The 13,601-nt window shown below is 39.5% G+C and overlaps 1 protein-coding gene across 1 annotated transcript in view; it reads left to right on the top strand.

The window, feature by feature from the left end:
* The first annotated feature begins 5,961 nt into the window (after window positions 1-5,961).
* Window positions 5,962-13,601, top strand: part of LOC137273691 (U3 small nucleolar ribonucleoprotein protein IMP3-like) — a 95,787-nt gene continuing 88,147 nt past the window's right edge. Inside the window, exon 1 of the mRNA XM_067806490.1 lies at window positions 5,962-6,155. Within this exon, the coding sequence (XP_067662591.1) occupies window positions 6,019-6,155 (137 nt within the window). The 5' untranslated portion in view covers window positions 5,962-6,018. The remainder of the gene's footprint in view (window positions 6,156-13,601) is intronic.

Genomic DNA, 13,601 nt, shown 5'->3' on the forward strand with positions numbered 1-13,601 from the left:
ACGGTCAAAATGATGCCAGATGACCAAATAACGGTCATTACACCAACGAAATACATAGATGCCAAACTGCAGAAAAATAGCCACGTGACGTAACGATCGCGGCACCTCTGCGAGAGTCTCGTTAATTACAGGTGGGTGAATTACAGAGAAACTCACTCGGCGGCAGTTGTGGGCAGACTGACTCGGTTGTGTTGGGATAAATGAACACTAACGGCCAGTTATTGACAGCAGTGATAAGCGTGATTAGGTTAAAAACGCTTCTGCGCAATATTGGCCTGATTCAGTGACATGGCGTAATTCCCCGGATGATCCTCTCGTATACGGTCACGGGTTTTCTCACGAGATCTCCTTTAGGATGAATCGGTATCTATTTGTGCTGCCTCACTTGTGTAACCTCATTTAAAGGAAACCCTGGTGGCCATCAAACATGCATGTATGTATCGAGTATAATTTCAATTCGGAACCACAACGATCAAGCTCTGCAGACACACTGAGGACCATACAGATATATTTTCTCCAGTGATGCACATCAAATATATGAAGCTCAAATTAAAGAGGTTTCCATGTTACTCGAAAGGCCACATATTTGGCCGGCAACAATTCAGTTTACGGTTTGTCACAGCCTGTCTGAGCTGGCTGTCTGTATGTGCAGCAAGCGATTGCGATGTTCCAGACTTGAAACTGTTGGTTTCTCTTGTCGAATCTCAATATGAAAACAGTAGTTGCGGCACAACTGCAACTCTGGTCATAGGATGTGCCTTTAAAGGTTTAATGGGGATTATAGTGAATTACTTAATATTCCAGACTTCGTGTGGGTTATCATGTAGACAGAATAGGTTCCAGTATAAAGTGACTGCTCTCCGTGGAGATTGGCCGGTGGGGTAGCCTAGTGGTTAAAGCGTTAAAGCGGACCTTACTTTGATCCCCCACGTGATTGAGCGGCATGAAAGTAAACTCACTCACTCACTCACTCATATGACCAACTCAGCTGTTCTTCTATGTTCATGGATTCTTGACACTCTTGATTCTTGATCACTTGACTGATCGCAGGTTCTAATCCAAGATTTCCGCTGAATTTGAAGCTTGGTGTGGCAATCCCAAGGCAGTGCTGATGAGTTGCATCAGCGAAATAAACGCCCTTGCACAACATTGTGGGCTTTCCCATCGAGCTTATGTTGCACTTTAATGTTCAATCGGCAACAGGTTTAGCGGAATAGCCGCATTCAGTCTAGTTGGAGTGACGTTTCTCATAAAAAAAGCACGTATAAACTTCCTTCAAACTAATAAAAATAGGCTTCACGCTGTCCATGTTCGAAGACCACAAATCAGTTTGCAACTTACGATCTTATATCCGGTAATCGAAGCCTGGTATACTACAGCTTTAATGTCAAGGTTATCTTTAGAAAAATCGCAACTTCTTATGTAATCGTACTTTTTAACATTTACATTTGTTTATGTTCTTTGCTGAGACAACCGCGTTTATCATTGTGTAACATATGTATTGCATTTGCAGCGACGTAAATATCATTTCATTGGCACCACTGAATATTTTACGTCATTCACTCGGTATATTTGACGTAAGCCGGGCCCCATCTGTCATATCGCCATTTATAGCTTTGGTGCACGTTGACGAGCTTTGAGTGAACCGGGAACCAGTGATGTGTGGTTGGAATTATGTCACTAGAACGATCACCCTACGTCATTACGTGGTCTGCCTTGAACCATTGGATTTGGTGTTAGCGAAAAATGGCCATGTGATTGGCTGAAACACTTTTGGTCATGCACTAATTGTATTTGTCGTGATTAGAGATATCTTCACAGGGAGGAGCTTAAAACTATTATGATTAAATTGTTTGTTATTCTGATTTTGCGAAACTCGTGTAAGAATTCATACAAAATAGCCTTTCTCTCGCTCGGGAAATACATGAATTCCGATACTCTTAAAATCTTTGAACACAGGCTTGCATAATAATCTTTTTTGGATCATGAAATCTAAACGTTAATGCCTAGCATTAGAACAGAGATAAGTGCTGACTACAAATGTACCGTACCAGAATCTTTATGTCTGTAAAACCAAACACCGAAACACGGTCGAGGGAGTGCCCGGGCCCTAAGCAGCATTGTCGCACACGTTCTTCGGGTGTCATTCATGACATGAAGACTTTCAAATTTGGTCGATGAATCTCTGTGAACCATTATTTCTGACAATGTTATCGATTCTGCATATCATACGTTTGTGATTTAATTGAGTTCAGTCATTGCATGCGTATGCCCCAACGATGCGGCAGAACGGTGGGCCCGCCTTGTAGTGAAAGGTTTCGATCGCCATGACGAGGACACGGGTTCGATTCCCCACATGAATACTAAAATGATAATAATACTGAACATTTACACAGCACGAATACATTGACTAAGTGGGTGCTCAAAGTGATACAAAATAGTAACAATGTTTGAGTAGAGTTGGAATAGTGCAATGAAAAGAGATGCGTTTCAAGATATGTGATTTGAACGCAGCAAAAGATGGGGATAGTTTAAAGGAGAGGGGCAGCTCATTCCACAACGATGGAGCACAAACACTGAAAGAACACTTTCCATGAGAGGCCAATTATGAGTAAGAGTTTTCAATAAGAATTTGCTGTCAGATCCCAGTTGTGTGCGTGGATGGTTTGTCGGGGATAAACATTTCATGCACTTGGATATTCTGGTGGCATGCCTTGTAGACTCTTGTATGTGATACTTACATGAGTTGTGTATCCCGTCGTCATATTGACGGAATATTGCTAAAAGCAGCGTAAAACCATACTCACTCACCCACTAACCTACGTAGCTAGTGGACTGCTCGAAACTGGCAGAAAGAGTGCAGAGGCCGATACGTTCAATGTTTCACAGTCTGATCAACAGACTGAGAATGGTACCAACAAGCACTATACACTGTCGACCACGTTAGGAAGTCCGTGAGTTTACTCTGCACTCTGCAATATTTCAGCTCTGTGTCGGTTCTCCGTAAATAGTCGAGTATGGACTAGTCAATCCAGTGATCTACTCAACGCAAGAGGAAAAGATCGACCGACCTTAAATCCGGCTATACCAACTCGATTTATATTGCTGTACACTTTCATCAGGCTACTCGGATACAAGTTATGGGGTGGACTGTCATTTTCTTGTAGCTCAATGCTCTGCTTCAGTGGTGTACTCGACGTCGAAACCGGAGCATTCGGTCCCGTGGCATGTTTACAAATGAGTCCCAGTTCACTTCTTTGACATGCGTAGTTGTGTCTCGAAAAGAACGTGAAGCCGAAACCAACTTCGTAACAGATTTGGCGGTGTATCGGTCATGACAGGGCGAGATCACTACGACATACCGAATCCCACTCCATATTTTGCAAGGACAGTCACTGGATAGCAAACCAACTACAAAGAAACCTTTTGGTAATTGACTGTGTCGACGTTTTGCCTTTCGACGATATCACCTACAAAGGATCAACTGTCACCTTTTTGGCCTGAGCTTTCCTCTGTTGAACACGCCTGAGAGACTGGTGCGTTGTTTTCTGAACATGGGCATACGCTGAAGAGCAGTGGAACTCCCTTACGTTGAGCCAGGTAGTCTGGCATTATCGACGCACTTTTTGGTTCAATGTATGAAGCAAAATTGCTTCATTTGCCATCTCCACCAATGTACTGATGGAACGACGTCGTAAAAAACCTGCTACCTGTTGCATTATTAACAAATGACGACGTCATCTTATTCTTTACCCAGAAAGCGTTGATAGCCACGTTGGTGTGGGTCTCTTCACAAACAATGACATGGGTTTTAATCAGTCAGTTTGGTACAAACAAGCAATGGCCAGTGAGATACGGAGAATCAGCCAATCTGACCACGCGATCCTGTTGATCGCCTCTTACGACAAACATGTTTCGCTGAAGACTAATGCTGATTGAGCAAGTAAGGTTAAAAGTGTGTTACTACTATGGACTACGGGGGAGATTCTCCAATACATGTGTTAAAATCAACTTGATGTCCTGTGAAGATGTAACATTTCTCCCTGGGCCAAAGGCATTCTCGTTTCTAGATTTCATCATCGACGTTATTCGCTCACTCGATAATATTTACATATTCTTCATCTTTTCACAATAAAGAAATCCTGTGAAAAGCTGCTATATGGACCATTTTTATCTCATAACATCCAAAGCCTCAGTAAAGCATCCAAGGCGGTTTATGATAGACATGTGAAGCAAATCAGAGATGAAAATGATGTCCGATGCAATTCTCTTTTTTGACATATATGCCACACGTTCCCAAATTATTTCAGGTAAACAGTTAACTGGATTTAGCACATGTTTATGTCAAGCGCAACCGGTGGGGCAGGATACACTCACCTTTTTTCGCGAACACCTGGTATCAGCACTATTTCATAGTAATTCATAAACACGTGCTCTGTCATCACATCGCATGATGGCAATCACTGGATTGTATGGTTCCGACCGGATGTGTTTGCAGACAACATCATACAGCTGTAATACTACTGAAACATGATACAATCACAATTGCACAAGCGACTCTACTTCTAATAGAGATTTCCTATGAATGTGGAAGAGTTTTGTCGCTTCTATTCCAAAACCATCATAGGAATCTGGCATAAAGTATAGTCGCTTTTTGTGGTAAGCATGGGTTGCTGAAGACCTATTCTGTCTTCACGGGCACACAGAGTCGAGAGAGTTAAATAAGGACAATGCCCTGGGACTCTTTCCCAAATCCCCGTTTGTCTCAAACCCGCGAACATCTGGGTTAAACAGATTTTCAGAAATCTGTGCTTGTCGTAAGAGTGAACATATCAGGCTCACTGACCTAGCTGACACTTGTCATCATATCCGCATCGTAGATCAATGCCCGTGCTGGTGATCACAGGATTGTTTGGTCCAGACTCGATTATTTACAGACGCTGAGCACGGCGTAAAACGTAACCCACTCACACACTCTCGGCTCTGTGAGCATACAGCCGATAGTACCGGCATGCGTTACATGTTGCTGAAAACACATAACTGTGGAAGCAAAAATAAAAAGGCTTTATATTCGTACATAAAAACATCGTCAAAAGTTTTAACACGCAATAGTTTTATTACGGGAAATTTACAAAAGGGCATGTTCATATACCGGCTCACAATTCACACACTGAACAGAGCGGTAAATGTATTAGATAAAATTAATGTAGACATTGAATAGAAATAAATAATAAACGAATCGTTCAACATCGAACCACGCGCTACATAGCTCTGAGTTCCTCTTCAAGCAGATTGGTTCGTCAAACGCAAATGGTACCAAATGGTTCCTTTCAAGTCGTAAATCTCTGTACAATGTTCTAATTTGTCCATTCTTCTCATAGAATATCACACTTAATTATCCCTGTTTTCAAGTAACAATAACCCCAGGTCATAAAATTATTTTTGGTGTCGTTGATGTAGGGATATTGATTTCAGTTGAGATCCTGGTTGCGCCACGCGCCTCGGATAGAATGATTGGCAAGTTTGTTATTGACAAATGTAAATCGACAAGCAAAATGAACAATCTCTTTGTCCATTTGCCAGTTCATGCTTCTATGTTTTATTGTGTGAGATAACAATGTAATTATTCCGTTCCGTTGTGTGTCCCGACATAACCCACGTGCATCTGTAGGTTTTTCACCCGTGGAGTATGCCTTTGACATTTTACTGTGACACATGGGATGTTTAAAATATATCTGTGGAACACACGAACATTATATGTGTTCTCAAATTGTATGTTATAAAATTAAAAACTATTATGTGTGTGTGTCCTACCTTGTTTTAATTATTATTTGTAAAAATAATACACAATTGTTCTGTTTCAACTACCATGGACAGGGACTTAATACCGATATCGGTATGGTTTGTGGTACAGAAGAAAATTAATGCAAAAAAGTCTGTAGCGGCTTGAACTGTACTATGAGATGAGTTATGTCCCTTACATTATTGACTTCCTGTTTTCGATGAGCACGTGAAAATATGGTTCGTAAACTAAAGTACCACGAGAAGAAATTATTGAAAAAGGTCGATTTCATCTCTTGGGAAATCGACAATAATGTTTCTGAAGTCAAGGCATTGAGGAAATATCATATTCAGAAGCGTGAAGACTACACAAAGTGAGTTATCTATCCAATATTCCAAATGACATGGACTTGGTTCTGTTTTCGATCACAACAATAACGCAAGAAACGTCATGTTTTTCGTTCATGTGTTCATTTAGGTAGGATAGACGTGTAGTATGTCGTAACTGCATTACGCATGGACATATACTCACATATTCAATTTAAGCTGAACTAAAATGTGGAGATTTTTGTGTATAGAAAATGTATCTAGATAATGAAAAAGTGACAATGTACATGTGGCAAAGGTATGTGGGCAAGTAACAGAGGGCACAGTAAAATGGTACAACAAAAATTGTTTATCAGCTCGACCAGCTTCTGTTCTCATGCCTGCCATACAAACGGTGAACAAATCTTCAAAACTGAACTCATGTGCACCAAAAAAAACACAAAAAAACAAACATAAATCAACAAACTAGGAAAATAAACTTCCAAGACAATAACAAATATCCTTTAAAACCAAAACAAATGCTCTGTAACAGAACACTAATAATTTGAAATGGAAATAAGACTTGCATACCAGCTACAACAGCACCCGAGAATGGTCACCAAGCCAAAAAAAATGGCAACCATAGCATCCCGAAATGGCATAAACATCATCAAAGATGGCAGTGAGGGGAGATGAACAGGCTTTGGTCAATAATGTTTTTCATCCCTGTGAGTCTAACCTTAAAAATTTGCCATGGGGATGTAGCGGATCAAGCCCCTATTGTATGATAAGTTCATACTACTCAGTGTCGAGCATCCCATTCTGCACAATTTGACATTCTGCGAACGAAACCACTAACAGGCTACGTACATCTGTCACCAGGTTGCACTGCACATATATACAATGTGTAACAAGTTTGTAATTTTGTTAATTTCTCAAAGTCAACTTTTCCCTCAACTCAGGGGTCAGATGTTGGTGTCACCGTGCACAAATTTCCACTTGACCCCTCAGGTTGTTTGTGAAGCGAGCGTGGAGGAAGCCTGTGGTATATTTTTAATTGGATGGCTAGACCCTCCCTTGCTTCCAAGATCCTAGTGACAATAATATTGTAAGTAGAACGATGCTGACACTCACCTCGCTTCCAAGAGTGAAATTGTTTGGTTATAAGCGATGTCACGCAAAATCCTATAGTACATCAATCAAATACCTATTTTACTGCCAGTAGAAAGTAGGTTAGGTTTTGTAACTTGGTGAAAACAAACCTTATTCTCAGACTTGCAGATGTTTGCCCCTAGGCGCTGCTACTTTTTTTAATATTGTGGCATCACGGATTAAGGTAAATTTGAGAATCAGTTAGATTATGGTTGGTTTTCATCAAGTTGGAAAATCAAAACTGCTTCTTACTCATAGTTAGATATGTTTTGAAGCATGGCCAAAAGGATTTTGCATGACACAGCTTGTAACATAACGATTTATAACCATTATGAGAACAAGTGATTTTGAAAGAATTGTCAATGAAAACAAGTTGTAACTTGGAAGCTAGGCAAAGCAGGTGACAAGATTAAATGAAAGTACATGAGCAAATGGGTTGAGCTGGGGATGGGGGTTCGGGTGTAGACAAACCTGTAAACAAGATAGTTTACACCCAGAAATGTGCATGAATTCTACAGTGCCCCACATAGGCGGACCTCACATTATGTCAGATAGGCCGCCTCTCTGATGTTCCCTCTGACTGGTTTAGTTACGCGAGAGAATTGTGCACTGTTGTCAAACAGTTGTATTTAAGTCATTCATATGTTGAAATGAGTATTCTAATGACAGGTTTAATTTGTAACAATGCCAATAAAGGATTTATGAATTTGTACCCCCTGCCCCAGCATCACACTGAATATATAGCATTATTATCTGCTTTCACGTCATAATTTACAGATTTCCTTCCAAAGAAAATATCATTCATATTATCATATTACAAAAAGGTGTGTTAATGGGTCACGCAATGCACAGGACACTTAACCTCCTTGATACCGAGGGTCTTTTTCGGTATGTATGTTGATTAGTATACATCTCACCTTATTCCTGTTCTAGGTATAAACCATCCTCTATATCTCCAGGGTATACGTTCCGAAAAGTCTCCACTATACCCTGGATGCATCTACGGCTCTGCCCGATAAATTTATTACCTCCTTTGGCTGGCTTTTTATCCAATCAGGTGTCTACGCTGGGAATTTGAGCGAACCAATCACAACTCACTTTCGCTTTTTAAATTTTCTAACCGATTAAACTTGGCAAACAAACCATGCGTAGGTTCTCTGAAAGTATTAGATGGATTTCTTGCATATGTTTTAAAAAAGGTTTCGGACCTATAAAGTTGCATGTATGATTTCCCCAAATTGTGAGTCGCAGGGCGAGCAAACCTTCGCAGTTGCAACTGCTACCTTTGCTGACACTGGCAAATTCGGTTATAACAGCGACTACTCTGATTGGCTACTGTGAGAAAGCGGAGTCAGCAAAGGGAGGTAATACAATTATCGGTCCGACCCGTAGATGCGTCCAGGGTATAGTGGAGACTTTTTGGAACGTAGATCCTGGAGATATCGAGGATGGGTATAAACATACTGATATTGGGGATAATGCTTATGGACTCCCCAGTTCCAATAATATTGTTTGAACAGGTTTGATTTAGATGAAGTATGAATATTGTCTCACAAGCACAGCTCTTTAGAAAATTGTCCTGTGATTTGGCACACGGGGGTCAGCGATGCTGTAATGTAAACACCCTGTGAGTCTGTCAGAGAGTTTTTGGTCATTCATACTTGTACTTGTAGTGTACATGCTCCAATACTGTATATTCATAGAATGCTGACAACAAATATAAACGTGTTCAAATATAATAGTCCATAATAATACAAACAATTTTGTCCAAAGAAATATACTGTATGACTGTAGTAATGGTTACTAATGAATTGCTTTTCATGGATTTAAGTTTGCTCTGATTTGAAATCTAAATTTGGGGAATATTTGTGACACGCGAATGCAGAACATCTTCAGAAATGGACTAAAGAAATTTGGCGCATGTGCACAACATGTGAACATGCCAGCTCGCTACCGTTGATAAAAGAATTGGACGATTTACTGACGTATTATTATCTAAATTCATAGTCATAAAAATATGACAGTTACATGTATGTACAAGGAAATTATCTTGAAGTACATCCATATGAACTTTTCAGTCAAAACCCCATGGGAAAGATATCTAGAATATCTTGAGAAAATACAGTGGGTATTTGGCCATGAGAATCTGAACAGGATTGTGGTGATTTGTATGTCGAATCAGCATTATTTCAGCCATATAGCGACGTATCTGAGTAGTATGTATAAAGGTGTTGTTCTCGGTCATCATCATGTCTTGATAACACAGGACTGCTTCTTGGCTCTCGGCATGTATGAGCTGTACATGCATGGTCACCTGCCATTTTCCGAACTGGAAGTATCTATGGATATGTAGCCAGAAGTATTTGAAGATATTTTGAAATTGTTTCTGTTCAAGACATCTTTAATTCATTTCAGGATATCTGTAATTCAATTCAAGATATCTTCAATTCGATTCACGATATCTTTAAAAGAATTTGAGATATCAGTAAACCACTAATACATTTTCTCTATTTAAGATATCTTTAATTCATTTAAAGGTATATCTAATTTAATTCAAGATATCATAAATTCTTTTTAAGATATCATTAACATGATTCAACATATCCTTAATTCAATTCGCATTATCATGGTTTTATTGGAGATATCTATAATTATCTCAGTTCAAGATATCTTCAATTTATGATATTTTCTGTTCAATTCTAGATATCTTTAGAACAATTCAAGATATCTTCAGCTGGTTACAAATCTATGCGTGTTTAATTTTCTTCTGTAATCTGGAAATTCATTTTCTGGAACTGGATGCTATGTTGCTGTAACCAATCAGTTAAATAAACTGTTTTGCAGTCTGGAGGCTGTAAGTCATGTTCATGAACTGTAGCAACACCTCCTGGCAGAGTTTACTTTACTGGTCTTAATCAGTGGGAACAATAAATACTCGGTGACATGCAGTTGACGAGATAAACTCGTTAACTTTTGAGAAATGTCAGTTAAGGGTTGTTGTTTTACTTAGACATTGTCTATGTGAGATACCGCAACAATTCAAAGGCGTGGATGACAAGTGAGCTGTTTTGCTATTGGTTAAAGTACTTTGACAGTCAGATGAGGTCATGTGGACTTGAAGTGATTTTGCTTTTCGACAAAACTGCAAGTCACAAGTGTGCTTCGCTAACTTTGCGAAAGTGACCTTGCATTTTTTGCCAACCCAAACCATGTCTCATATTCAATGATGGATGCAGGTATAGTTCTGACTTTCAAGGCATTCTACAAGAGATCGACTGGAAAAGTCTGGTGACATATTTTGAGACAATCGGCAATGAGGTGTCACTCGGTAAAGTTATCGATGTGATGAATTCAGTGAGGAAGGTTAAACGAACGCAGACAACCATGAAAGAAATTTTGCTATGTCTTTAATTTATTTTTGTGCTTGCTATTCATCGTTTTATAAGTGATTGATTTAGTAGTCCGGATGATTCGCAATCTGAATAGGTTAAATAGGTTAAATTTTTAATTGCATTAAGAATGATTGAAACACCTGTTGGCAATAATTGACATCTCTGTTGTTCCTGTAACTTGAAATACAGTGACTTGTCATTTTGTATGCATATACATTTTGAATTCTGTAGTAAAAGAACCAGGTGGTGGTGTGTGGTCTTTTGTGTAGAGCCTCAGGTTACAAATCAGTTGAAGTTAAGCAACATTGGACGATGGGTGACCATGTTTGGCAGCTTGATTCCTGAGAGTTTCTTGGACTTCAGTCCTGCCCCACAAGGAAGCAAATGTGATAGATATAGTCTTACCATAGGCATGTGAGTTTGTTCAACTTGTCTGTTCAAATGTTCTGTTTATGCCTTAATGGGGCTGTGTGGTAGCCTGCTGGTTAAAGTGTTCACTTGTCATGTTGAAGGAACGTGTGCAGTTCCACACATGGGTAGAATGTGTGAAGCCCCTTTCTGTTGTTCCCCACTGTGATATTGCTGGAATGTTGTTTATGGTGGCATTATACCCAACTGACTATCTTATGCCTTGGACTAGTATCTCTTATTGTTCCATGATGAGGCATCGGTTCCTGTAGGTGTGTTTCATTCATCCTAGATTGGTTGCAGCAAACCACAACCTCACATCATTGAAGACTGGCAACTTTTCATAAGAAATTCAAACAAATAATGCTGCTCATTGTAAGTGTCGGAAGTAATAAAGTAAATACGGCTCTGTTATGATAAGAATAGTAAGACTTCATGTCAATTGCCAATGTTGTGTACAAGTTATGGGTGTGATTTCGTTAGTCTGCTGTTTTTGCTAGTTCAACAGTTATATGCATCCAAATTGTATAGCATCTGATTTCATATATTTTTGTTATACTCTTTTATGTACGTGTTGTTGACCGTATGTCTTACCTTGTCTTGCCTGGCAGTGCTTGTATACAAATACCAAACTGCCAGTAAATGCTTTGACAAACTTGTGATGACAGCTTTGTCTTCTCTTCAATATAAGAAGTAAAGATAGGGGATAAGTTACTTTCTAAACTAAACTTTCTTAACATAAACTATATTGGTTCGAACTCACACAGTGCACTGGAAATAAATCACATGGTCACAATCGAGATCTGTCTATGGCTGTCTCTTGAATATTAATGTGGTATCATGACTAGCAGTGACTCTAACAAATGGATGCTTACAGGTGGTAAGATCAAAGCAAATCACTTGGGGGAGACCCAAGACTGCTCAGTATATTGACCAAGGTAACCAAGGTAACCAAATATTCAGAAATGTGGTGACGATTCATTGCCATAGGAATTATATTTTCCATGTTTCAGGAATGTTTTGCTTGTTTCTTGTTTACTGCTGCAATCAGCAAAATTCCAACTGTACGTAAACAATCAAATCGTGTTCTAGGCAGTCCAGTGATCATGACAACATGTAATATGTAGGTTACGGTGTGTACCAACTATCTGAATGGTGTACGGTGGCTGGTTTCCTTGCTTCAAGGCTGTACTGAAAACTAAGACCATGAATGTATGGTAATTCTATCCTTTTAAGAGGCAAGTCAAGATAAAAGGAATATTTATATTTTCTACAAATTATCTTATAAACTATTGATTAATGCCTTGGAGAAATGTGCAAGTCTAGGTGGCGGGAACCAAACACTGTCTGGGAGTACACTTCTTGAATGAGCTCAGGTTGAGTGGCATTGAGTCCCAGTCTCCACAGTAACTTGAGGAAATAAGGCCTATCATTGCTTAACACCACTGATGCATGGTAGAGCTGTCGACATCTGACAAGTGACAACAGGTCAGGATATTACCTTTATTTATGAAACAGAAGTTAGATGTTGGCGATAGGAGGATTAATGACATAATGTCTGCACCCACTGATAGTTTACTGCCTGATTCATGTCAAACGGTGGCGCCGTCCACCAAGTGTGTTGTACCCATTACCTTGTGTGCGAACATTTGATGTTTTTTCCTTGCTTGGTATAAGGCCAAAAAGTAAGGTGCATTCTGATTCCCAATCTGACTGTAAATATTTTTTACTCACCAATCCGTGAGGCTCAAATATATTTATGTGCCAAGTATTTGAAGCATTTTCAGTGCTTTTCTTACAAAGTTGGAGGGTATAAAAATAGGTAGATATAAATGACTATACCTATTAAATATTAGTTTGATTGAATTTTGACCTGAGCTTGATAGAAATTGAAGTTTTGAATAAAAAGACTGACTCGCTCCATCTCTCACTCACTGTAACAACCTGTACGTATAGCAAGTGTCCTGGTTCATGGGAACATTCTTGTTCTCACCAACCTGTGAGGGACTCATCAGTGTTGCGTTGCAATGGTGTTGGTTATGACACAGCTGCTGCTGTACCTGTGATGGGAGGCAGTCATGATTCTGTTGCTGGCAGCCATTATCATTTAAGCCTTACCAAAAACTAGGTCCACATCTCTACTGTTCACTGATGCTGAATCTACAGTGTGAAAGGTGATAGTGTCTTGTATCGGTATTGTGTTACTTTTCCCTTTCTTGCACATTGTAGTACTATATATAAGATTTGTGTATTTTTGTGGTCAGCTTGCTTAACAATGTTCCAACTATTTTACTGTTGCTTGAGGGTAATCAGTCCTGGATGACACAATCCAGTGACTGACATTATGAACATAGATTAGTGTATTTGGGATAAAATGACAAGCATGACCAAGTTGTGTTAGACACCTGGCTTTCTGAAGACCAGTTGGGGTGGTACTGAAGCCTTGTGATTGAAGCAGTTGCTCGTCATGCCCAAGACTCAGTTTGATTCCCCACATGGCATTGGGTACAATGTGTGAAAGCCATTTCTGGTGTTCACCTCAACAGTATTGCAGGAGTTTTG

The sequence above is a fragment of the Haliotis asinina genome, chromosome 2, assembly GCF_037392515.1.
Source record: "Haliotis asinina isolate JCU_RB_2024 chromosome 2, JCU_Hal_asi_v2, whole genome shotgun sequence".
NCBI classification, from domain to species: domain Eukaryota; kingdom Metazoa; phylum Mollusca; class Gastropoda; order Lepetellida; family Haliotidae; genus Haliotis; species Haliotis asinina.